A 26379-nucleotide genomic window follows, 5' to 3' on the forward strand; every position below is an offset into this window, starting at 1 on the left:
ATGACCACCCAAGCCCACCTGCCCCCCATTTCCACCACCATCCAACTCCCCTTATGCTGAGGTAAATGATGAGGCACTGGCACTGATTATGTTTATCCATTTATTAAAATATTTCAAGAAGCAATACTTTATTAACTTTGAGGACTGGTGTTCCATTTGGCGGGGGGAGAGGAATAGGCACACTTTGTGGACCTTTTTTTTTTTTTCCTGCTTTTTCCTGTTACCCTGTAACTACCCCAGCTTCCTCCCCCAACCAGCCCCTGGCCCTGCTGCTTATTTGCAGGGGCCTGTGAGGAAATAAAAAGCACAGAGCAGAAAACAACAATGGATTACAGATTAGCTGACAAATAGACAAATGCAATTCCATAAACCATATACCCAAGCAAGGTCTCATATGGGATGGAATGGTGCTAATGGGTTTGGTTGCTTTGGTATTATTTTCCACCTCTCGTGAAACAAAAATTCTTCCATTCGTGTCCTGAGGGAAGATGACGTTGACCCTGACTGTTTCTTCTGGCCCAGTTTTATTAAGGTAAAAAGTCTCTTTCTTATTCTTACCCTGCCCTTATGCACACAGCACAGGGCCTTTCTGGAGAACGGGACCCATAACTGTTTACCTCCTATAGTAATGACACCAGAAGCAGTTGGTGGCAGTTCAAATATATTGGCCTTTTCTTCCCCACTATCCTTCTGGCCAGGAATTGCCTACCCAATCAATTCATCAGAAAGTGCTACCAAAGATACAACCAAACCCTGGAGCTTTGGGTCTTAATGATGTCTAACATAATTGAGATGAATATTTGGTGTTTGGTCCCACCACCCAAGCAACTGTATTAATTACTGCAAGCAGTTAACAAAGTCCTTAAAGGAGCTCAGACTCCCAGGGCTAAGACAACTCCCTTGAGAGAGGGATCACTTCTTGCTTTGTTTCCAAGTGAGCATATGCAATAACAGGTGCTTGGCAAGCTATCTTCCTTTTTGGGAAACTACTGGTAACTTAGCAATTTAGGAGGTAACTGAGGGATTGAGCAAGCCACACCTGCTCCTGGGCCTTGTCATCTATCAACTCTGCTCCATGAGCTGACTCTAGCCCCAAATACGTTTCATTCAATATCATTCTGACTCAGAGTGGGAGGACAGGGTGGGTGAAAGGGAATCCACATGGTACAACAGAGCAACAGCAGCATCACTGTGCACAAAGACCTAACTATTGCAGCAAAGTAAGCACAAGAGATGGAGTCTTATTACAGTTTACTATCATCAGTGATAAAAATAATTACAAGACACTGCCTTGCTTAGTCACTGCCAAGATAAAGCTACCTTCTCCCAGGACTTCCTTCTGTTGTCCTAAATTTTGCTCATTTGGAAATTTTCCCCTTCAGCAAAAGCTCTTCTGAAGAAAATGCAACTTGGTTCCCACTCTGTGAGTGTGTGTGCAGGTGTTAACACATGCAGCCATGGAGGAGCCAAGTCGGGCTACAATGGTGAGTTTGCTGATTTCATCTAATACCTCCTCCTGGGAAGAAAGACTAATAACAGAGAAAGCCAAAGACACAGCAACAGCACACTCACTACTCAAATATGTACAATAAGCTAACACATTCTGATGCTTAAATAAGTTTTAAATGTTTTCTGTCATCTTTTTCCATTGACTTTCTTCTCTAGTTGTAGAGCTAGGACTTAGTTTGGCACAGCAATCAGACATTTGGGGACTATCCCCTTGTTAATATTTTTCTCCTCACCCCTGCGGAGGTGGAGCACAGGTGGCTGGTTTAAGTGGGTTAGGCTGGTGGAGTTCCAGAGTTGAGAACCAGTGCTTGGAATCTGGATTGTGCACCTCAATGAACCAGCCGTTGGACTGAATCAGGTAATTGAGCACACTAAGTTTGAGAAGTAGGGAGAGGCCAGTTTTCTCTTGATAAGTGGGAAGGGACGCTTAACTAAAGGTATGAGTCAAGGGTGGGGTGAAGATGCAAGGCTGACCAGAGAGAACCTCTCTGGGCACTGGGGTTTGATTAGATTAGCCTGACTGGGAGAAGGCTTTTTGAAAAATGTGAATTAGAATTTGGAGCGATTTAGGAATAGTTTGTTTTCGTGAGAAATTTGCAAGAGGAACCACAGGAAAGCAGAGGCTTCTAGCCTTCATTTCTCCAGGCCCATGTTTTTTCTCATCACTTCAATGCCCCTCTGTACTCAAGGGAAAAGGGCAAGATGGGAGATTTGAAGGTGACTTGAGGACTGACCCAACAGCCTGTCCAGAAGATGAGGCCAAGATGGAGCTTGTGGGGAAGGGCCTAGGCTGTGACTTAATTGTCAGGCAGTCCCTAGTTCAGGCATCTAAGTCACAGAGCTCAAGGCCTGGTTGCTCCATACAGTCTTTTTATTGGGGAAGGGCACAGTTGCTGATGAAGAGTCTAGGACAAATAGAGCAAAAAAAGGCAGCATGCCAGCTTAAACCCCTTCTTTAGGGCATTGGTGTTTTTGTTCCCCTTTCCATGGCCTGGCTCAGAATTTTAAGGGGGCATCAGAATCAGCTGGGCCATAGATCCCAGCCACCTCTAAGACGCTGAAAATGCACCAAAAGATTTAGAAGCTCCACCAAGAAGTAGGGCAGTTGGTAGAGGTGTATGTGTTATGTAGAGTAAGGGGGAGTGGGAAGGGATTCCTGGATTAGCACAATAAATTATAGGGTCACTTAGAGGTCGAGTTGTATTTTCAGTTCTTAAAAATATATGTGTGTGTGTGTGTGTATATATATATATCTTTATGTCTCTATACATAATCTATACTGCAGCACAGCGGCAAAACATTTAGTTAAAAATTCCAGCAAGAATGCAGGCAAACACTCCATGGAGGCATGCAGGCTAGGATCAAGGCAGCAGGAAGGGAGCCTGTATGGTTGCCATGAAGGGTGAGTTCCAACCAATGAGCCCACCCAGCCACCAGAGCACCACCTGGACATATGCAGACATAGAAGCACACATGGAAAAACACAAAGGGTTTGCAGAAAGAGAGAGAGAGAGAGAGAGAGAGAGAGAGAGAAGTTACCACATCTACAAGAAGAGGTTTCACATGGTCATCTTAACAGGAAAGTGGACAAGCCCCCAGGATCTAGTTCTCATTTTAATGAGCCAGCTAGAAGAGATCTGAAGGTGCAAGTTGCAGTTGGCAGGGATTCGGAGAGACACACAACCAAGTCTGGCTGTCCTGCCTGCCCCCTTCTCTTCATCTCCCTGGGAGTCTGTGTGTCTTTTCATTCATTCCTTAGCATTGATAGTTTCTCTGCTGGTCAGAGAAAACTATTCCAAAACTCCCTGAAGAGGTGAACTCCCTTGAATCCTTTATAGATCCCAGGCCATTCATAAAGCGCTTATCCCAATAAACATTATAGTTGCTCAAGATGCACAAAGAGAAGAAGAACTGAACAAGACAACTCAGAACAAGAACCTTTGGCCAATGAGGAAATGTAAACCTCTAAGGAGACCAGATTAAGTCCAGGAAAATGCATTAGTGAAAAGAATTGGAGGGTCTTTCTCGGTGGTGCTCATGTTTGTTCTGAAATGATTTAGTCTAGCCTGTATTGAGGTTTTGAGAGTTTTTTAAGTAGAATTCTCAATGTTGTGAGTTCTTCCAGCTTTCAAGGGCTACAGTTGAGATCTTGATGGTGTTAGAGGATCATCGCCCTTTGCTTCATCTTCACAATGTCTGCGGTGCCACAGACTTCCTTCAGAGGAAAAAAATGGTATAGAAATAATGAGGTTAGCACACTGCCAGATGCCTAAGTATGTGGACCCAAAAGAGAGCAAAAAGTCTGTTAGAAGATAGACTGGTTTGTTCCCATTTTACTAACCATCTCTGAATCATCAGAGAAAACCAGCTAAAACCATGTGAGCTAAAGACAAATGGGATGAATTTTCAGAACCTGATAATCTATGGAACTGATATCGACTCCATCAGCGTCTTTAGAAATATTTGCAAACACCAGTCTCCCAATTGACAGACTCTTAAGGAATCAACCAGTTGGACCATACCTGAGAAAATACAGCTTGATTCAAGAGATTCTCTCTCTTAGCATTCATGCAAACTCTTAGTTCCTTGAAAACAAACTGCTACCCTCTGTCCCTTTCTTTTTTTCTTTTCTTTTTTCTTTCTTTCCTTCTTTCTTTCGTTTCTCTCCCTTTCTTTCTCCTTCCTTCCTTTCTTTATTCTTTCTCTCTTATTCCCCTTCCTTCCTTCCTTCCGTCCTTCCTTCCTTCCTTCCTTCCTTCCTTCCTTCCTTCCTTCCTTCCTTCCTTCCTTCCTCCCTCCCTCCCTCCCTCCCTTCCTCCCTCCCTCCCTCCCTCCCTTCCTCCCTCCCTCCCTCCTTCCTCTTTCTTTCAAGATGAGGTCTCACTTTGTTGCCCAGGCTGAAGAGCAGCAGCACGATGACAGCTCACTGCAGCCTCAGCCTCCCAGGCTCAAGCAATCCTCCCACCTCAGCCTCCCAAGTAGCTAGTACTACAAACGCACACCACCATGCCCTATTATTTTTTTATTTTTTGTAGAGACGGGGTCCCACCATGTTGCCCAGGCTGGTCTTGAACTCCTGGGCTCAAACGGTCGGCCTGCCTCGGCCTTCCAAAGTGTTGGGATTACAGGTGTGAGCCTGTTCCTTTTTTTCCATGTCCACTATTACTACATCTCTCAAGCTTCCGGGTTGTCTAGGACCAAAATTTAGGAGGGGCCACCATGGACATCAGAATTGGCACAACTGAAAACTCTAAGAGAACCTTTTGAATCCCACTGATATGTCAATAGTCTTTAAGGCCAATTCTGAAGAAAGAAGAAATGGAACCAAAATTCAAACAATAAAACATACAGATATGTTGCTTTTCTACCACTTACTATAACAGGAACAAAAGTGTTTAGATAGGTCACGGAACCTGTTCCTGACTCTTAAGAGTGAATCAGGCAGAAAAATCACTGCCTGTTAGCATTTTTGTTTTCTGTATATGTCATGGAGAGCACACAGGTTCTTCCCTTACCACTTTCTCTCACCTTGTCCAAGATATGGCTTGGTATCACTTACTGCTGACTCCCAGATGGCCTCCCCCTTCATCATCACCATTCCCACAAACATTTCTAATGGGGGCTTTAAGTTCCTGGGAGGTAGCCAGGCTGTTGGGGGAAGTCTTTATGATCCCTCTGCCTGTAGGGGAGACTTACCAATAAAACTCTGGGCACCCTGGCCTGATTTAGGCTTGTGTTCCTCTTCTAGCTTTTTCTTTCCCAATTTGGGGAACTTAATTTTCAGCCTGAGACTTCTACTGTCAGTGTCCGAAGATTTTTCCTGAGAAACCACAAGAGGAAGGTCAAAATGTTAGTTGCCTAATATTCAAAGATAATTGCTAGAGTCCTGGAAAAGTGGTAAACAAGAATGGCTGCAGAGAACAGGGAGATCTGCTCTCTATCCAGGTATGAGAAACACCCCCATCACCGGTCGCATGCCCTAGGAAAGCAATTGATCCTTACTAAGAGGCTACTTGATGCCAGGTGCCTTGCTAGCATTAATAAATGCTCTCATACAACTCTCAAAGCAACCTCGCAAAGTGGTTATTAACATCCCTGTATCAGAGATGAGGAAGCAGAAGCTTGGAGAGGTTAAATATTTCACCTGAGCTCATGTGGCTAGGGATTAGAAGGATGAGATTGCTAGCACCACTGCTAGCTCACATGGAATCTCTGCATGAATTAGGAAAAAACACCTCTTCCTTCAGGCATATAGTTTGGTGAGCCCTTACTTGCCCTTGGCCAAATACCTTCTTATAGGGAAGACCCTTGCCTGCCAGCCCAGCTGCTTCCCTGTCTGGAATGCAAAGAGGGTTCTCTAAACATAACTCTTAATTATGAATGTGGGCTCTCTGCTGTGCACATCATGCAGGCTCCGTAATTCCAGCTCAGGCCTGCTAAAGTGTGCTTGTTTTACTACTGGTCTCAGTAAATTACAATTTTGAGATTAACTTTGTTGCCAGAAAACCCAGAGTGGGAGGGATGGGGGATGGAAAGCAGCAGGGAGAGGTAATATTTGGAAGATTTAACCACCAGTATGGCCTGGGCACCAACCATTTAGAACAGATATTGGCTGTGAACAACTGGCATGGCCATACTAGTATGAACTAGATGAAGTTCAGTCCTGGCAGCAGGTGCTGAGCAGGGAGGGGGAATTTGCAGCCAGGAAAACAACACATGAAAAAACCTATCTTGCTTATTCTTTCTTGATCATCTCTTGTTACAGAATGAGTCTTCTTTCTGGTTATTTTTCCACAGCTGCCTAATCTTTCTACATGTTTTCTGCCTTACCCTATCTATTTATGATGAAGAGATTAGGGGGAGGTGGGCAGGGAGGACACTCCAGTAACCTTCAGTTGGAAGCCAGCACTGGACACCCTGTACTACAGTCACCATGTCCTGGCCCACACTGGAAGGGAGGGCACTAAGGAAGAATCCCTCTTTCCCTTTATTTCCCAATTTCCAAGATTACGCACCTCTGGAACAAAGATTGAATTCATCCAGTCAATCTCAGATAGTTTTTTGAACTCCTTATTCATGGCATCCAGGGCGCTTTGTAGTGCCGTCTCATCCTCAGCACTTCTCAGCTGGTACAGACAGGAAAAAGAGTGAGTGTCCAATGCCTAGCACTTTTGTAGACTCTTACACTCTCCCCTACTCCCAGTCCCTGCTAGTGACCAAGAGACCACAAGGTGCCAACTCGCATCCCTTTGGCCCATAGCCAGCTCTCTTCTTTCTCAACAGGAATATCCAGAAAACAACCAAATGATGGGGCTTTCCTTGGGGCGGGGCATGCTTACAGTTTTGCAAGCAGAGAGGCCTTTTGATTAGTATCAATTAACAATGAGCTTCACCCCTACAGCTTAGGGTCCAGGACAAGGGTCCTACTGTTGACCTGAAGTCCCTGGAGACATCCCAGTGTTCCCCTAAGTAAAAGCTACCTAGTTTTGAGCATATACTGTGTGCCAAGCACTGTACATACACAATTTTGTCCCATCTTCCTGGTAGCCTTACAATACCTTACAAGGTACTATTGTTCTCATTCCACGGGTGAGAAAACAGATTCCAAGAAGTCTGGTGCTCAAGATCACACAGCTAGACAGAATCCAGGTCTGTTTAACTATATAACCTACCCTCTATACAACACTGTCTTAGCAAAGACATATGGGGAGGCCAGATGCTGAGGGAATCTTTATTACATGCTTACTGTAATTTAAAGGTTGTTTTGTGAAGCAAGGAGAGAGCTACAGAGAGGCTAGCTCAACTTTCTCCTCCTGGAAAAGAGGGTCTGTCTCCCTTGGCCGTGCTTTAGCCCCCAGCTATCACTCTTACTAATTAAGAAATGAGTTCTAGAAGGTTTAGGAAGCAAATTTAAGTGCTCCCTAGTAACCCCCAGCGCCCACAAGATGAACTCTGTACAGTCCATGAAAGACTTAAAATGGATTCTTTTGGGACCATCTTCGACTCAGAAGAATCAAGTTCTAGAACATCAACACAGGTGAGATAGTTCACAATCCAGTAAGTAGTGAGCTGGGAGAACAGGTGGGCACAGATATCTCCAGCCCTCACATGCTTACAGCCCACCTAACCTGGCCTCACCTCTACTCCCCGGCATGCACTTTACTTTCAATCTAGCACTTATGTGGCTTTTTGCTGTGCACGGGCCACTTGCTGCTCCAGCCATAGGTCGAGCCTTGCTGGCTGTCACAAATGAGTGGCATGTGAATGAGAGGAGTACAGGGTAGGAGGTTATGGTCAGTGACGATGGGATACTGAGGGAGGAACAAGTCAGTGCAGACAAATAATGATTTTTGCTTTTCAACTAGTAACTTAAGAAAACAATTTCCAAGATTATGCACCTCTGGAACAAAGATTGCCCTAGATGGACGGGACATGTGTGTGCCAAGTAAGGGAAGTGGGAATTACTGGGAGGGATTCACTTCGTCATCAATTTACTTCCCTTTGCTAACTCTGAGCTCCTTACTGCCCTCCTTCTTCAAGGGGAGGAATAACACCCAAATGAAACAAGCTGTATCTCCATCTCACTTCTAGGACAGCCTTTCTGGAGATACATGGTCATTCTTTTTTTTTTTTTTTTTTTTCTCTCTTTTTTTTTTTTTTTTTTTTTGAGGCGGAGTCTCGCTCTGCCGCCCAGGCTGGAGTGCAGTGGCCCGATCTCAGCTCACTGCAAGCTCCGCCTCCCGGGTTCACGCCATTCTCCTGCCTCAGCCTCCGGAGTAGCTGGGACTACAGATGCCCGCCACCGCGCCCAGCTAGTTTTTTGTATTTTTTAGTAGAGACGGGGTTTCACCGTGTTAGCCAGGATGGTCTCGATCTCCTGACCTCGTGATCCGCCCGTCTCGGCCTCCCAAAGTGCTGGGATTACAGGCTTGAGCCACCGCGCCCGGCCAATACATGGTCATTCTTAGCTGCTGCCTGCTTCTTGGCCACATTTGGATGTGTGGATGTGTATGTGTGTTGAAGTTCTCACCAGGCCCTATGAGGTGGGAGACTTCTCAAGTGTGGTATGTGCTCAAGTTGGGTTGTTGGTTGGTATGAACCAATTTTCAGGTCATGAGTCTCAGGAAAGTCTGAATGGTGACAAGAGACCAAACTCACCCATTTCCTGCTGCCCAAACAGGCAAGGCCATTGAGCTCTGCCTATATATAGAAGGTACTTCTGTTGATGTTGTCTGAGGCTGAAAGACTAGCTTGGGGCTCAGATGTTGGGACAGCCTGACCTGATTGCCTTAGCCACTCTGCCTCCTGTGCAGTGTGCCAGTTAGATGAGCAAATGAAACGAGGAAATAGATACACTTCTTGCAATATCAACTCAGAAGCCCCTCTTCAAATAAACCTTAATTAGATGAGAGGCAAGCACAGCACCTGCCTCAGGGCCTTACCAGCCAACCCTAAAGTGGGATGATCATAATTAGTCACCTCATCAGAGCACACTCACCAAGTATGCCTATGGGTTTTGCATTCTGAGAAACATGCAACTAGCCTTGTAGCTCAAAAATGGAGCCTCAGTCTGTTCTCCCTGGCAGTAATAAAATGTACCATCTATGAAGCTGCTAGTATGTGCTAGGCGCTGATAGGTACCAATATACAACACCCTGGAGAGGTAAGGATTGTAATTCCTATCTTGTAGATATGGAAACTAGGATCCAGAGAGGTGAAGTCGCACAGCTAGTGTTATAGGTTGAATTGTGTCCCTCCAGGAATGATACGTTGAAGACCTAATCCCCAGTACATCAGAATGCGACCTTGTTTGGAAATAGGGTCATTGCAGATGCAATTAGTTGTTGAGATCATATTGGATAGGGTAGGCCCCAATCCAATGTGACCGTGTCCTTATAAGAAGATGGCCTTGTGAAGACAGAGAAACACAGAGAGAACATCATGTGAAGATAGAGGATTGAAGTGATGCATCTACAATCCAAGGAACACCAAAGCTTGTCAGAAAACCACTGGAAGCTAGAAAGAGGCAAAGGACCCCTTACATGTTTTAGAGAGAGGATGGCCCTGCTGACAACTTGATTTTGGACTTCTTAGCTTCCAGAATTGTGAGAAATACATTTCTGTTGTTTGAGGACACCTAGTTCTTGATACTTTGTTATGGCAGCCTTAGGAAACTAATATATTAATAGCTAGTAAGTGACAGATTTGAGATTTGAACCCAGGAATCTCCCAATTTTCCCACTATTCCACACCACCTTCTCATAGGGTGAAAGAGGCATATAGAAACTTAGGAGGCACAGAGCAGTTCAAAAGAGCTCACTTTTTTCTACTGGAGCTGTATCAAGTATGATAACACTCTACTTTTTATTGGCCTGGTCTGAACCCACAAGACATTTACCAAAGGAGAGGTTGAGGCTTTCTCTCAAGAGAGTGGTAGTCAAGAGTATGGTAGTCCCTATGGATTAGCATAACCCATGAAGTCATATAATCAACAACAATCCTAGGTGACACAGTAGGGAATTCCAGGCAAGCACCTGGCCAAAATGCTCCCACGGGTCTCCAGTGCCCTTGGACCAAGCACAAGACCATGATCATGTTCAGATAGAATACTTTGCCCTCCCATGCTCCAACCCCCTGCACTCACCAGCTTTTCATCCAGGAAAGCTGTGGTGTCATCGTAGAGCCCTTTAAGACTAAATGTAACATCTACAGCATCATTTCTGCTTAGAGTCTGAGAGAAGAACAGAAAAGGAGAGAAAAAGACAAAGACAGGGGAGTTGTTGGTTAGTAAGCATGCAGCTGGCTTCTCCTGGCTTCTCCGTGGGAATGTAGAAGCAAGCTAGTAGGATGTGGCTATAGGTGAAAAAGCATTATTCAAAATATAGCACAACTAGTACAGCATGAGCACCAACCAATCAGAACCAGTGCCAGTTGACAACTGCTGGTACAGTAGTTGTGTAGTACTATGTGAAGTGGCAGAGCATGGTTTGGCTTTGGCATCACTGATTGATTGCAGTGGGTATAGGAAAATAGGAAATATGCAAACCAGAGGGTAAATTTAAGGCCACTTGTTATCCCTAGGCCAAAACCATCATTCCAGGGCAGGTGGAATTAGGGCCTACCATCTCTCTTCTTGCAACTTCAGGACTTGAGTTGCAGGCCTCCTGCAACTGTAATCAGGCCCTGACACAATTATATCTTTTGCCTAGCACTAAAGTTACTTTTTAAAAGCATCAGTTAACAATTCTGGCAGTGGACAAAGCCATGGGGTGACACATTTAACATTAAGTGTCCTGCCTTATATGGACCTTTCCCTCAAGAGGAAAACCAAGGCACCCAGAAGTTCTAGTTCCAAAAACAGGTATCCCCTTATCAGATTATGCAGAGATCTACTTGGGATAAGGAAGGCCCAAGTACAAGTTTCTTGTCATTCATTGTCCATTTCTCCCTTGAGGCTGGTGGGATGGACGGCAATCAGGGAAGAGGGCTAGCTCTCAGGCTGATGAAATCTGCTGTGGTTTTCAGCAGCCACCTTGGATCTATAACAAGTCAAGGAATGCCTGCCTTCCCGTCCACTCTATCCATCAGTTTCCTGCCATATTTGCCCAGTTTCTCCATCCAGCCTCTGGCTCCGCTTCCTTCCCTTTCATCCTCTTTCCTATCTGGTTTGACGTCTTTCCTTAATTCACTCCTTTTCCACTTACTTCAATGGGAATACAGGAAGCTGCACCCATCTCATTGCCACTGTCTTGGCCATAAAATATATCATTCAGGATGTCAGCGCTGGCATTCACAGAATCCATGAGGACAGACACATGCTGGTGGACCTTGCTCAGGTCATTAAGTCTGTAATAAAGCAAGGACAAATAGATGAGCCGGGATTTCTGAAGGACTTCTGGCCTGGGGCACTGGTGAGGGTTTGGGTAAGGGTAGAAGTAAAAGCCCTGGATACCTGACTTGGACTCATGACTCCCTCCTGTTATTTCTGCTCTTCTGTAGGTAACCACCTATGCTAGCAAATGTTTCTACTCTTCTCTAGGTATTTACCTTTACCCATCCTTGTCTCACCTGAATTTAGATACTGGGAACTTGGAGAAGGTAGAAGGCTAGAACAGAGGAGGGCAGCCGACTCTAGGAACTCCAAGGCCCTCCTGATATTTAAGGGCAAGGGTAAACAGTCTTAGTTCTGTTGGGTTTGGAGCAGCATCAAAAGATCCAAATTCATCCCTGGTTTAATGAGAGATGTCTAAACTGGCTTATTGCTGAGCACAAAGAATATTTCCTGCCTGGATTGTGAGGGTCCTACTCAATTTTTAGAGCTCTAAGCTAAATTCCTCTCCAAGGCCAGGCTCCCTAGTAGCCAATAGACACAAACTGGCTTCTTCTCCCTATACCTTCTCAGGATTCTCAGCCCTGTATCTAGGCCAGTCCACTTACTTGCTGATGAGGTTTTCTGCAAGCCGAGCTAAGTGCTGCATCTGGGCATACTCCTCATCAGAGAGGTTCTCTTGAGAGTCCTGGGAATCCAGTTGGGGTTGAGGGGCAGCTTGAATTTCAGTATGCTTGTACTCCCACATTTTCATTGAGTTCTCAAAGTCCTGGAGATGAATACAGTGGCATATCCTAATGATTGCTGTAGCTACTAGGGCACATGACGGATCTGTCTGTGAGCCTGAAATTTGTGGGCAATGGGTATGTGGGTGCAGTGGGTAAAGGGGAAGGAGGGTCCCCTGTCCATTCCCTCTGTCATACCCATCTATATACCTATACAAGTATCCATCATTTTATTCCATCTCTTCTGGACTATGCCCTTTTAGTTTTTGTTGTTCTGAGTATGCTGGGTTTTGGGACACCAGGCTTGGATCAGACACATGTCTGCTTCCTAGAAGCTCCCATATGAAGGCATCACGACTGACAAGAGAGTGGAGCACCTTTCCTGCTCCCTTCTTTGCCAAATGTAGGCAATATGTGGTGATGCAGTTTAGAGCCAGACATATTTAATTGAATTTTGAATCGTGTTTCTGTCATTTACTGGTTTTGTGACCATTAGCAAATTATTTAACCTCTCTGGTTCTCATTTTCCTCATCTGTAAAATGTGAGTAAGTGTATCCACCTCGTAGGATTGTGGAGAGAACCTACGCGAGAGAAACGTAAATGCTTAGCACAGAATAGGCAGTTTATAAACTGGACTTCTCTTCCCTTCTCTATTGCTGTTTCTATGGACTTTTCACAGGTTAGAGTGCAAGATAATCTCCAAGCATTGAATATGTGATCAATAATAGCTCCTTTAAAAGCTTTAGAAAGTTTAGCTGAAGTGGATGACATTTATGAATGCAGCATTTTAAGGAACCTTAGAGATACCTAAAGACCATATTCAATGCAGAATCTGTTGCTGAAGGAGATTTTTCCATAATCATCTGACGCCTTTAGCTCTCTTTGCAGTGGAGAGAGGAGGATAACCTTGTCCAAAACCAGAGGAGGAAGCTCCTTGTCTCACTCTCTTGGACAGTGTTTGTAAATGTCGGTATATATCAGAATGTCTTGAGGAGCTTGTTGGCAAATTTGGGTTCCTGGAAACTAGGCACCCCTATGTGGTTCAGTGGGTCTGGTGTGGAGCCCAAGAATGCATTTATAACCAGCACCTCAAGTGACTCTGATGCCAGAGGCACACAGACCTCCCTTTGAGGAATTCTGCTTGAGTGGAAATATTCAGTACTCAAGTGACTATGGATGAGGCAGTATAGGAGCCCAAGACAAGTTTTTCCCCCTTACCCGATCTCTTGTCAGCATCTGAGCAGAATTCTTGTATCTAATCTTGATAAGGCCTGGTCTCTGAATCCAGGCCTCCCCATCCACCTGCACTGGGATACCTTCTTCACCATCAATGGTTATCATCACCTCATGGCACTGCCAGAGAAAATGAGGAAGAATGGGAGATAAAAATGAAGCAACTGCTATAACTCTATCTGATAATCTCATAGTTATGGCCTTGAATGTGTATCTGAAGCAGGACTGGAAAGGATGTGAATCAGATCATCCCAGGAAGAAACGCCTGTTTCTTACGGGCTTTTTGCTCCATTGGCTTCTGCCACCTCTGCCTCCAACCTCAGTCAGCACTTTACTGCCCACCAGATAACCTGCTCACTCCACCCTGGCATTCTTATACCCAGTTAATTCCTGGGACTATCTCACATCCTGGGTAGCAGCCAAAAAACTCAGCGCCTTCGTGGTGCCCACCCAGCTCCTGCCTACCTGGGCAATGCGATGATGATGCAGGTTGACGATACGGGACATTGCCATCTGCACAGAGCCAAATATTGCCACCACCTCCAGCTTCCCATCATCGATTGCAGGAGCCTCATATTCCTGAAGTGGAAGAACTGTGTCACATCTCCCACCCTTGGGAAATCCCACCCTGTCTATAACAAGAAGGCATGTTTAAAGGCTCCTGGTGAGAATTTTTCTAGCTCATGAAGAGAGGAAACACTTCATTATTAAAAGGGAAAAATATGAGGTCAGGAAGCCAATCTGGGAAAAGGATACTGAACTCTTAGCCAGTTCCCTCCTTGTCCAATCCAGCATCATAAACCCCCGAGGCCAGTCTTATTGGCCTTATGACCTTCTTGGGTAAACTCAGAGTAAAGCGGTCGTGGTCAGCTTCCCAGGAGATTTTACTGGCAGAATTCCTTGGAGAAAAGAGCATGGCCTTGGCCGGGTGCAGTGGCTCACACCTGTAATCCTAGCACTTTGGGAGGCCGAGGCAGGTGGATCACCTGAGGCCAAAAGTTCAAGGTCGACCAGCCTGGCCACCATGGCGAAACCCTGTCTCTACTAAAAATACAAAAGTTAGCTGGGCATGGTGGCTGGTGCCGGTAATCCCAGCTACTTGGGAAGCTGAGGCAGGAGAATCACTTGAACCTGGGAGGTGGAGGTTGCAATGAGCTGAGATCATGCCACTCCAGCCTGGATGACAGAGCGAGGCTCCGTCTAAAAAAAAAAAAAAAAAAAAAAAAAAAAAAAAAGCATGGTCTAGAGAGCCTTTAAAGGATCTGTCAGACCTGAGGAATGGAAAATCCAAAGCTCAGGCAACACCTAAGAGTTGACCTTATCCTGAGGTCTTCAGTTGAATTTTCTGCTCTTGGATGGTAATTGCCTAAAAAACTGATCATACAGCTGCTGCTAATAAAGGTTTTCAGCCTCTTCTCCCATTGTCCATTTTTCACTTCAGTTAGCACAATGCTTCCTTCTGAGAGACCTTAGTGGGATCATGCCTTTCTCCCTCCCAATTCCTTGTTCCATACTAACCGTGGTTGCTGTGTTGCTTCCCCAGAAGTTGATACCTCCGGCATAGCTGGTAATGTTGAGCACTACGATGCCTTGCAGGTTTGGCAAGGAGATGGTTTCTCCATCACACTGAAAGAAAAGAGTAGCTCTCATTAGCTGGATCTTTAGATAGCAACATGAAGGAACATTTATAGAGATGGGGAAAGGGCTCTGTCTTCTCTTCCATTACATGGAAATCTATCTTTATGCCCTCCTCCCATGAGCTGTGAGGATCACAGAGTTAAAGCTCAGGAAGAACCAGCATATAGGGTATTCCCAAGGCCGTGAGATTTCCTTTCTCCATACCCAGGAAAGACTACCCCCTTTTCCACTAACCTCCAAATGCACTCGTTCTTCCAGTTTCCTGTAAGAGCGCTGCAAAAGTTCCTTGGTTCCCAGAAGGCCATACCACATCTTGTTCTTAAGGCGGCTACTACAGGGAGGTAAGCATTAAGAAAGCAGACGGTGAATGATATATAGATAAAAGGTGGAGAAAGACAGGAAGGAAAACTATCTTATTTCTCAAATGCCTTCTTAGAGAGAGGAGTCATGCTAAATGGTAACTGGACAGCAGTTAATGTAACTGGTATCCCATGCAAACACAGAAATGTGTTCCTGGGCCCCTTTGAAGCCTCAGTATCCTATCAACAGATAAATTTTCCATTTCTCCTTGCTACCAATATTGGTCCAGACTTGGAAGAAACAGGCTATATTCAGACATCAATGCTCATAAAAAGCTATGAGCATAACTGGCTGCTACACACCAGCTACCACAGTTGTGCTACTCCAGGAGATTTCAGCTGCTTGGAAACAATTTCATTTGAAACATGTGACTTTTAGAGTGCAATGTTTTTGAAGTAGCAACTTTTCTGGCAAAGTGAAGTACTTTTCCAAACACCAGATCCATGTACCAAATGCTTAATTCAATGCCATGGAACAGATCTAAGCTTAGTAGGGAGATTTTAGAGGAACAGCCAGTGGAGAAAAATAAGAGACAGGAAAGGATATCAGGTGACTTGAGGTGGAGGTAGGGAGGACAGGATCTTGCTGACTGTGGGATCTCTGATAGAAATAGGTGGGGTGCTTACGATCACTAGAAAGGCTGGATATAGTTTACTTTGAGTTTGTAAAGTAGAGCCACAGAAATGAGCCATCATCACATGGAATGAGTTTTGAAATATCAGAAGGCTAGCACAAAATTATTGAGACACTGTTTAAACCATTCGTTCTCTGGGCACTTTGATGTTCTCATCTACAAAAATAGGAGTTTAGGTATATGAAAATGCACAATACCTAGAACAAACCAACTCTGAAAAAAAGAATAAAGTCGGGGACTTTCATCTCCCAATTTCAAAAATTACTGTAAAGCTACAGTTACCAAGATAGTGTGGTACTTGCAAAGGATAGACACATAAATAAATAGAACAGAAGTGAGAGTCCAAAAATAAACCCTTGCATTTGTGGTCAACTGATTTTTGACAAAGGTGCCAACACGATTCATTGGGGAAAGGAAAGCTGTTTTAAAACATGGTGCTAGGAATGTAAAAGAACAGAAATTATAACAAACTGTCTCTTAGACCACAGTGCAATCAAACTAGAACTCAGGATTAAGAAACTCACTCAAAACCGCTCAACTAAATGGAAACTGAACAACCTGCTCCTGAATGACTACCAGGTACATAACGAAATGAAGGCAGAAATAAAGATGTTGTTTGAAACCAATGAGAACAAAGACACAACATACCACAATCTCTGGGACATATTTACAGCAGTGTGTAGAGGGAAATTTACAGCACTAAACGCCCACAAGAGAAAGCAGGAAAGATCTAAAATTGACACCCTAACATCACAATTAAAAGAACTGGAGAAGCAAGAACAAACACATTCAAAAGCTAGCAGAAGGCAAGAAATAACTAAGATGAGAGTAGAACTGAAGGAGATAGAGACACAAAAAACCCTTCAATAAATCAATGAATCCAGGAGCTAGTTTTTTGAAATAATCAACAAAATTGATAGACTGCTAGCAAAACTAATAAAGAAGAAAAGAGAGAAGAATCAAACAGATGCAATACAAAATGATAAAGGGGATATCACCACCGATCCCACAGAAATACAAACTACCATCAGAGAATACTATAAACACCTCTATGCAAATAAACTAGAAAATCTAGAAGAAATGGATAAATTCCTGGACACATACACCCTCCCAAGACTAAACCAGGAAGAAGTTGAATCCCTGAATAGACCAATAACAGGCTCTGAAATTGAGGCAATAATTAATAGTCTAGCAACCAAAAAAAGTCCAGGACCAGACAGATTCACAGCCATATTCTATGAGAGGTACAAGGAAGAGCTGGTACCATTCCTTCTGAAATCATTCCAATCAATAGAAAAAGAGGAAATCCTCCCTAACTCATTTTATGAGGCCAACATCACCCTGATACCAAAGCCTGGCAGAGACACAACATAAAAAGATAATTTTAGACCAATATCCCTGATGAACATCGATGCAAAAATCCTCAATAAAATACTGGCAAACCGAATCCAGCAGCACAACAAAAAGCTTATCCACCATGATCAAGTGGGTTTCATCTTTGGGATGCAAGGCTGGTTCAACATACGCAAATCAATAAACGTAATCCAGCATATAAACAGAACCAAAGACAAAAACCACATGATCATCTCAATAGATGCAGAAAAGGCCTTTGACAAAATTCAACAGACCTTCATGCTAAAAACTCTCAATAAATTCGGTATTGATGGGACATATCTCAAAATAATAAGAGCTATTTATGACAAAGCCACAGCCAATATCATAGTGAATGCGCAAAAACTGGAAGCATTCCCTTTGAAAACTGGCACAAGACAGGGATGCCCTCTCTCACCACTCCTATTCAACATAGTCCTGGAATTTCTGGCCAGGGAAATCAAGCAGGAGAAAGAAATAAAGAGTATTCGATTAGGAAAAGAGGAAGTCAAATTGTCCCTGTTTGCAGATGACATGATTGTATATTTAGAAAACCCCATCGTCTCAGCCCCAAATCTCCTTAAGTGGATAAGCAACTTCAGCAAAGTCTCAGGATACAAAATCAATGTGCAAAAATCACAAGCATTCTTATACACCAATAACAGACAAACAGAGAGCCAAATCATGAGTGAACTCCCATTCACAACTGCTTCAAAGAGAATAAAATACCTAGGAATCCAACTTACAAAGGATGTAAGGACCTCTTCAGGGAGAACTACAAACCACTGCTCAACAAAATAAAAGAGGACACAAACAAATGGAAGAACATTCCATGCTCATGGATAGGAAGAATCAATATCATGAAAATGACCATACTGCCCAAGGTAATTTATAGATTCAATGCCATCCCCATCAAGCTACCAATGATTTTCTTTACAGAATTGGAAAAACTACCTTAAAGTTCATATGGAACCAAAAAAGAGCCCACATTGCCAAGACAATCCTAAGCCAAAAGAACAAAGCTGGAGGCATCATGCTACCTGACTTCAAACTATACTACAAGGCCACAGTAACCAAAACAGCATGGTACTGGTACCAAAACAGAGATATAGACTAATGGAACAGAACAGAGCCCTCAGAAATAATACCACACATCTACAACCATCTGATCTTTGACAAACCTGACAAAAACAAGAAATGGGGAAAGGATTCCCTATTTAATAAATGGTGCTGGGAAAACTGGCTAGCCATATGTAGAAGCTGAAACTGGATCCCTTCCTTACACCTTATACAAAAATTAATTCAAGATGGATTAAAGACTTAAATGGTAGACCTAAAACCATAAAAACCCTAGAAGAAAACCTAGGCAATACCATTCAGGACATAGGCATGGGCAAGGACTTCATGTCTAAAACACCAAAAGCAATGGCAACAAAAGCCAAAATTTACTAATGGGATCTAATTAAACTAAAGAGCTTCTGCACAGCAAAAGAAACTACCATCAGAGTGAACAGGCAACCTACAGAATGGGAGAAATTTTTTTCAATCTACTCGTCTGACAAAGGGCTAATATCCAGAATCTACAAAGAACTCAAACAAATTTACAAGAAAAAAGCAACCCCATCAAAAAGTGGGTGAAGGATATGAACAGACACTTCTCAAAAGAAGACATTTATGCAGCCAACAGACACATGAAAAAATGCTCATCATCACTGGCCATCAGAGAAATGCAAATCAAAACCACAATGAGATACCACCTCACACCAGTTAGAATGGCGATCATTAAAAAGTCTGGAAACAACAGGTGCTGGAGAGGATGTAGAGAAATAGGAACACTTTTACACTGTTGGTGGGACTGTAAACTAGTTCAACCATCATGGAAGACAGTGTGGCGATTCCTCAAGGATCTAGAAATAGAAATACCATTTGACCTAGCCATCCCATTACTGGGTATATACCCAGAGGATTATAAATTATGCTGCTATAAAGACACATGCACATGTATGTTTATTGCGGCACTATTCACAATAGCAAAGACTTGGAACCAACCCAAATGTCCATCAATGATAGACTGGATTAAGAAAATGTGGCACATATACACCATGGAATACTATGCAGCCATAAAAAAGGATGAGTTTGTGTCCTTTGTAGGGACATGGATGAAGCCGGAAACCATCATTCTCAGCAAACTATCGCAAGGACAAAAAACCAAACACTGCATATTCTCACTCATAGGTGGGAATTGAACAATGTGAACACTTGGATGCAGGAAGGGGAACATCACACACCAGAGTCTGTCGTGGGCTGAGGGGAGGAAAAAGGGATAGCATTAGGAGATACACCTAATGTAAATGACGAGTTAATGGGTGCAGCACACCAGCATGGCACATGTATACATATGTAACAAACCTGCACATTGTGCACATGTACCCTAGAACTTAAAGTATTTTTTAAAAAATGGTGCTAGGTCCGGGTGCGGTGACTCACACCTGTAATCCTAGCACTTTGGGAAGCCGAGGTGGGTGGATTGCCTGACCTCAGGAGTTTGAGACCAGCCTGGACAAAATGGTGAAATCCCCGTCTCTACTAAATTACAAAAACTTAGTCAGGCATGGTATCATGCACCTGTAATCCCAGCTACCTGGGAGGCTGAGGCAGGAGAATTGCTTGAACCCAGGAGGCAGAGGTTGCAGTGAGCCGAGATCATGCCACTGCACTCCAGCCTGGGCGACAGAGCGAGACTCCGTCTCCAGAAAAATAAAAAGAAAAAAATAAATAAATAAAAATGGTGGTGAGATAATTAGATATCCACAGGCAAAAAGATAAACTTAGACTCATACCTTAGACCCTCACACTATACATAAAAATGAACTCCAAGTAGATCATACACTTAAATGTATTAATAAGAGTTAAAACAATCCAAACTTTAGAAGAAAACTTTGGAGCAAATTTTTAAGATCTTGGGTTAGGCAAAGATTTCTTACAGATGGCACCAAAAGCATGGTCCATAAAGAAAAAACTGATCAATTGGACTGCCTTAGAATTCAATACTTTTGTACTTCAAAGATACCACTAAGAAAATGAAAAGACCAGCAACAGACTGGGAAAAAATATTTGCAGATCACATATCTGACAAAGTTCTTGTTTCTCAGCCCAGGCCTGCTTTGAGAAAGAGGCTCTAGTGTCAGTGGCAAGGGTGGGGTGGGGTATCATGCTTTTTACTTATAGCTTCAATGTACCACAAGAACTCTGAGACTGACTTAGGTCTTGTCTGAAGTATGAAAGTGCGAGAAGGTGCCATGCAGGCCAACACTGGATAGGGTACAATTAACGGGTCCAGGGGAACCAGGTTAGGAACACCAATAACAAATAGAGGGATATTTGATACTTTGCAACTTTGTCTAGTGAAAACAGATCTGAAGCCACTACTGAAACCTGGTTAAACTCTCACAGACAGAACAAAGATGGGCAATTTGCTAAATTGGGTCAACATAATCTATTCTCAGTAACAGTAACACAGGTAGCTGTGTTTACACAGAAATCCACAGGTCTGGATTTGAAGGCAGCTCCAAGCTTAGGATGCCAGTGCAGTTATCCAACATTTGGCACACACTGTTCTGCTAGACTAGTCTTGGGACAAATGCATTTTACTTCCAATGGGTCCCTTTCTTTCTGTTGCTTGTCTGAGAGGTAGAGAATGTAGGAATACGTATGTATATTGTGATAGTGTGTTTGCATGTAGGGATGGGAGTTTCTTTTCCTTACTTGTATTGCCCCGGGTGTTCATCTCTTCTGGTGTTGAAGTCCAGAGAAATTTTAGCATCCAGTCCAATTCCGAAGTAGTTGTTCATGACACATTTTTCTTTGAAGCGTCTGAAATTAATCAAAGAAGAGGACAGACATTGGTGCAAGAAAGAAGTGCCGCTATCATTGGGCATGAAGATGAATCTGCATGATGGAAAACCATTGAGGGAAGGCCCCCTCCACACTGGGCACTAACTATAACATTTTTGAGAGGCACATGTAGATATCCTTTTGTGTGAACAACTAGCTGATTAGCTGTAAGAGGGAGTGCCTAGCCAGTTGGGAAGCTTCAGTGGGATTGGAACTCATAATAAAGAAGCAGCATTCATGATTTTAGTCATCTTTGGAGGCCTCATATATGAGTGGTTCCTATTTTCTTCATATGCAGTATTAAGGGAAATACAGTCATTGGCTTATTCCTATAAAGAACTTTTGAATATCCTAGACACAAGCATGCCATGACAGTTAAGTCTGCACAACTGCTCTCAGTGATGTCTGACATCAAAGGGCAAAGTGACCACACATTTGGGAGGAAAGACTGATAAAAGAGGGTAGATATGTCCATAACAAAAAGCCAATTGTCAAGTTTCCTGTGTCCATCTAGGGTGCCAACATCAAAACCAGTGGTGTGCCATAGCCAGTTGGCACCAGCTCATGTAAACTGATTATGCATAGCTCTTTCCAACTCCGGATTCAATGGCATTGTATCAGTAATTTAAATAGGCCATGGTGGAAGGGTTTACACCATAAATGAATCAGGGCTTTCTCCCGCAAGAGAGCAGGTTGTTAAACACTTGCCAGTGCACTATTGATCAAAATTCATTAGGTAGATCCATGAGAGCTCAGACATAAATTTGAGCCAATGGTGAAGTGTGGGGGCAAGAATGCGGGTTGGAGACAGGAATAAAAATTGTTTTCTTAAATAAATTATTTAAGAAGACATAAATAATTGCTAACTGTGTCCTTTTGAGAAATTAAAATGGATACAGTTGAGCTGTTTAATCTTAGATTACTTTTTTATTCATTACTATACTGACCCTACATCTCTCACATGAGATTTGCCTCCCTCAGCCACAGTCCAGAGATTGGAGATTCTCTAACTAATGTCCAAGCTGATCTTCTTAATGGAACTCAGAATGAGTAAATGTGGCAGAACTTGGCTGCTGGGGATATTCTAAAGAGTGAGAACTGGTGAGACAGATGTCCTTAGATTTGTTGCCTAGTCCCCTAACTAATGACCATTTAGTTTTTAGTATCTTCAACCTTTTATTGTTAAGGGCAACAGTGAAAAACAGCAAGTCCTCTGTAATAACAACAACTAACATTTATTAATTGTTTATAATAATACCAATAATAACTGCAAATGCATATAACACTTAATTATGGGTGCCAAGCACTACTCAGTGCAAGTACTTTTCACATATAAATGTAATAAATACGGCAAACCCATGATGCAAGTTCTACAATGGTCTTCATTTTACATATGAGAAAACTGAGGATCACACTGGTTTAGTCACTTGTGTAGGTGACACAGCTAGTAAGTAAGAGAAAGGATTTGATTATGGATATCCTGAGATTGTGCTCTTAACAAGAGAAAGAAAGAAGCCATTAAACAGGGATAGAGTTAAATACTTACATAGATTCAGGTGTAAAATATAAGTGATCCAAGTTAAGGTTGTCTAGGTCCTCACTTTTGAGAGAAGATATAGCAGACAAAGTGCCACGACGAGAACCTAGACACAACAGACATCACTTGGGTGTCGGATACAAACAAAAAAGCCCTTCCCCTCACTTGTATTTCACCCCATTTTCTCTGTGGAGGCAAGGTCAAGCTCAATGACTTTCTCCTAGATAATATTAAGGGTTCTCATTCCAAAGAGGGATCCTCTTGGATGGATAGGGACTTCCACTGAGAAGAGAATAAAGCTGGGCTGCTTGCTTGCTGGCAGTGAAAACAGCTTCAAATCTTGGATTTCATCAGGCCAACCTCTTCAGTGTTCCTAATGAGGTCATTACTCTGGACATTGGCATGGGATCTTATAGTGTGAGTTTCTGGGAAAGAGGGAGGGGTAACTGCTGCAGGAGTATGGCTAAAAGAGGACGCATAAAAAAATACATACTTATTCTTTGGGAACTAAACAACAGTGACGAAGGCTAGAATAAGGGAAGAAGACAGAAAGATCCTTACGGCGTCGTGGGCTTGTCTGGTTAATATCTTCTGGGTCATCTTCCAGGAAGAAAGTTGAACTAAAGTTCTTAACAGATATTGTCTGTCTGCTTTCCTCATCCAGAACTATAGAGAAAAGTGGGAGGAAGGAAAGCAAAAAAGAAAGGAGGAAGGGAGGGAGGAAGGAGGGAGGAAAGAAAGAGGGAGAGAAGATGGAAGGAAAGAAAGATTAATTACACTTATTGAACATTTATTGAGCATCTATTTTGTTTAGTTAATGGGTAGATGATGGAGACTCCCATTTGACCATCACGTCTCCTCCATGATACTGTTTGTAGTCTCAGCTTACTTACAGTGTTGCTGTTTTTTCATATTCATGCCTGAGCTTTCTTTGTTTTACTGGTTACTCCTTTTTTTCTGTCACCCAGTACATGTGGTTGTGACTAGAAGTTTGTGGCTGTGGATTGGGGTATCAGCATGGGAAACCCTCTGCTCTTCTACCTCCATTCTATTAGTTGATTCACTTACATGGCTTCTGTCTATAATTGAGCCTCTAGGACTGTGCCACTCTTTCACTCGAATGTCTCACTCCACATCTGGAACATTTGGGAAGTCTCTTTCCTTTCACCAGCCTATATGTTGTATAGCTGAGATGCTTAGTCTCAGCCTGTGTCAAAGCTCATAGGCTCAATCTCTACCCCTACCAGGGAGGTCTTTTATTATCTCATAGCCACAAGCTACACCTCTAAATCTAACATATATGCCGATGGAGCAGACTGAGGGTTGGTTGTGACAGTTATGGCTACATCAGTTTAATCTGATCCCCACTGCTTGGAAACTAATTATAGAAATAGAGGCAAATTGACTGTTTAATCCTTCCACTGTGCAGAAGGGAGATTTTCTTTCTTTCTAGGAAACTTGGCTGAGGTTGTACCTGAAGGTACCAAGGCAGGGCAAGGCACCATGACTAAAAGTCAAGGGCCAGCCAAACGGACTTCCTTGCTGCATAGGACTTCTGCTCAGTTCCAATAGCTTAGTTAGAACACACTCAGTCTTATACCACCTTCTGATCTGTTTCTCAAAGTATTGTGGGAAAGAAGTGGTCAGCAAAACATTCAATGAAGAAACTGAGGGAGTTGAAGAGTTTTCATTCTGAGTTGGGAAATTTGCAGACTGTTGTGAGCTCTGGGCAATGGCAATTATGCCAGAACTGTCAGGACCACTCTCAGGGCCCTTGTGCCTGATTAATACTGTACAACACATACAGAGATGAACACCATTTTCTTTCTAAAATAGTCATAGGCTCAGTGGTTGGAAAGAAACAGGAGCAGGAGGAAAAAAGTCTTATGGCTGGTGGTGGAAGCTGATAGAGCTTTGAACCAGGCCACTTAGCATCTATTAATATAATTGTATAGGATGAGTGTTGGTTTCCAAAAATGAGTAGCAGGAGTTGACTGTCTGGGAGATAGGAGGAGGCAAAGGGGCAGCTTAGCAGGACTGAGGTTTTTCAAATCAGTAGTCTGAATATTGACTTCGTATGCAATATGAATGCAGAATCTAGACAACTTTTTGTAGCAGAGTCAGATAGCAAACCTGGAGTCAGTGAGACCAGTAAGTCATCCTCTGGAACTTTTTCTTTCCCCTACCTCAGTCACTACAACCCTGGCCACCTTACCTTGTTCAACTTGGAATATGATGAGTTTCAAGGATTTCTGGAGATTCTGGGCCTTTGTGGCCAGCTCCAACTTGCACTTGGCTATGTGGTCTATTTGAAGAACGAAGGGCTTCCTATCTGCCTTGCTGCTGTCTGCATATACTGTAGCACTTTTCTCAGCAGAAGTAGCTGCTGCCTCCTCAGCCAGGACATCGATCAGGACACTGAGCTTATCATACATTAAGTCACTCTAGATAGAAAGGAAGGAGACAGGTCTTTGTTATGAAGGACCCATGCTTGAGAGGACAGAACGAGGAGTGGTGGTGATATGGGGAAGGATAGAGAGGGGTAAGAGTTGTCCATAAATGCTGAGCATAGAAAACCACATTTGGGAAGATGAAGTACTTAGAGAAAGAAGTAGGTGGGTAGATGTGATGAGATAACCAAAGTGTGTTAGGAGATCAAACCCATATCATTTGTTTCAGAGTGGCCCCATGCATCAGTGTATATAGCTGAGTCTTTCTTGTGTCAAACTGGCCTATAAAACAATGTGTAACATGCAAACTTGAGGAAAGACAAACATTTCTGGATTTTTATGTGCATGCTCCTCTGGATATGCATGTGCCCCTGCTTAGGTGCTTGGTGGGTGTGTGTCTTTGTATGTGTGTAGGTTTGGGGACCTACATCTGCTGCATGATTTAAGGCCTTGATTCTTAGCTCCATCACTTAATAGTCTGTGATCTGAGGCAAGTTTCTTAACTGCTTTGTGCCTCCATATTCTAGGGTAGTTGTGAGGATTGAATACATTAATACATTAAAAACAGAACAGTCCTCGACACAGAGTAAGTGTTATATATATACATGTTGGCTATTGTTGTTAGAGGGGTGAATGTGAATGTATTTGTAGTGTGTATTCGTATGTACATACTTTCAAGCACGTTCTGGTGTACAGCCATGCACATACCTGCTTGATGTACACTTGTGTCTAGTTGTGGGCAGATGTTTGGCATGTACATGGTATGTGTGTATGCATGTAGAGGGCCATCCTTCATTTAGCAAAAGACGGAAGTTCAATGAGGTTGGACCTTCCTCATCAGGGAGGCTTAATAGCTGCTCCTCCTTTCCTTTCTTTTACAATTCCCAGTGAGAGGCATGTTTGTTTTTTATTAAAAAGGGGCCCCTGGCTGCTCCACAAAGAGTGTAAGACAAAAGGAATGGAAACTTACTTTCAAAATCACAGACACTATTGCTGTATTGTTCTGTTTTATCTGACCCCAGGCCTTTACAATATCAATCACAAAATCTTCCACGGCTGAACACAGGAATCTAGAAAGATAAGATAGATGGCACAATGTTACGTGAACCATGAGGCCCAGAGCCCTTCTCTCTTACGTCATCAATCCCCATCTTCCTCCTGCTCCTCTCTCTCTCTTTCCTGATCTGTCCTCTCTCTC

At 43.2% G+C, this 26379-nt stretch overlaps 1 protein-coding gene across 1 annotated transcript in view; it reads right to left on the bottom strand.

The window, feature by feature from the left end:
• Nucleotides 1–89: 89 nt before the first annotated feature.
• DGKK (diacylglycerol kinase kappa) overlaps nucleotides 90–26379 on the bottom strand; it is a 194286-nt gene continuing 167996 nt past the window's right edge. The window contains exons 14-28 of the mRNA XM_028841913.2: nucleotides 26152–26251; nucleotides 24947–25175; nucleotides 23293–23397; nucleotides 22741–22837; nucleotides 21066–21173; nucleotides 15170–15266; nucleotides 14816–14923; nucleotides 13763–13876; nucleotides 13283–13417; nucleotides 11947–12107; nucleotides 11214–11355; nucleotides 10154–10240; nucleotides 6525–6635; nucleotides 5206–5329; nucleotides 90–3724 (exon numbers count right to left, since the gene is read on the bottom strand). Coding sequence (XP_028697746.1) covers nucleotides 3645–3724; nucleotides 5206–5329; nucleotides 6525–6635; nucleotides 10154–10240; nucleotides 11214–11355; nucleotides 11947–12107; nucleotides 13283–13417; nucleotides 13763–13876; nucleotides 14816–14923; nucleotides 15170–15266; nucleotides 21066–21173; nucleotides 22741–22837; nucleotides 23293–23397; nucleotides 24947–25175; nucleotides 26152–26251 — 1798 coding nt within the window. The 3' untranslated portion in view covers nucleotides 90–3644. The remainder of the gene's footprint in view (nucleotides 3725–5205; nucleotides 5330–6524; nucleotides 6636–10153; nucleotides 10241–11213; nucleotides 11356–11946; nucleotides 12108–13282; nucleotides 13418–13762; nucleotides 13877–14815; nucleotides 14924–15169; nucleotides 15267–21065; nucleotides 21174–22740; nucleotides 22838–23292; nucleotides 23398–24946; nucleotides 25176–26151; nucleotides 26252–26379) is intronic.

This window comes from Macaca mulatta, chromosome X, assembly GCF_049350105.2.
Source record: "Macaca mulatta isolate MMU2019108-1 chromosome X, T2T-MMU8v2.0, whole genome shotgun sequence".
In the NCBI taxonomy this organism is placed as follows: Eukaryota; Metazoa; Chordata; class Mammalia; order Primates; family Cercopithecidae; genus Macaca; species Macaca mulatta.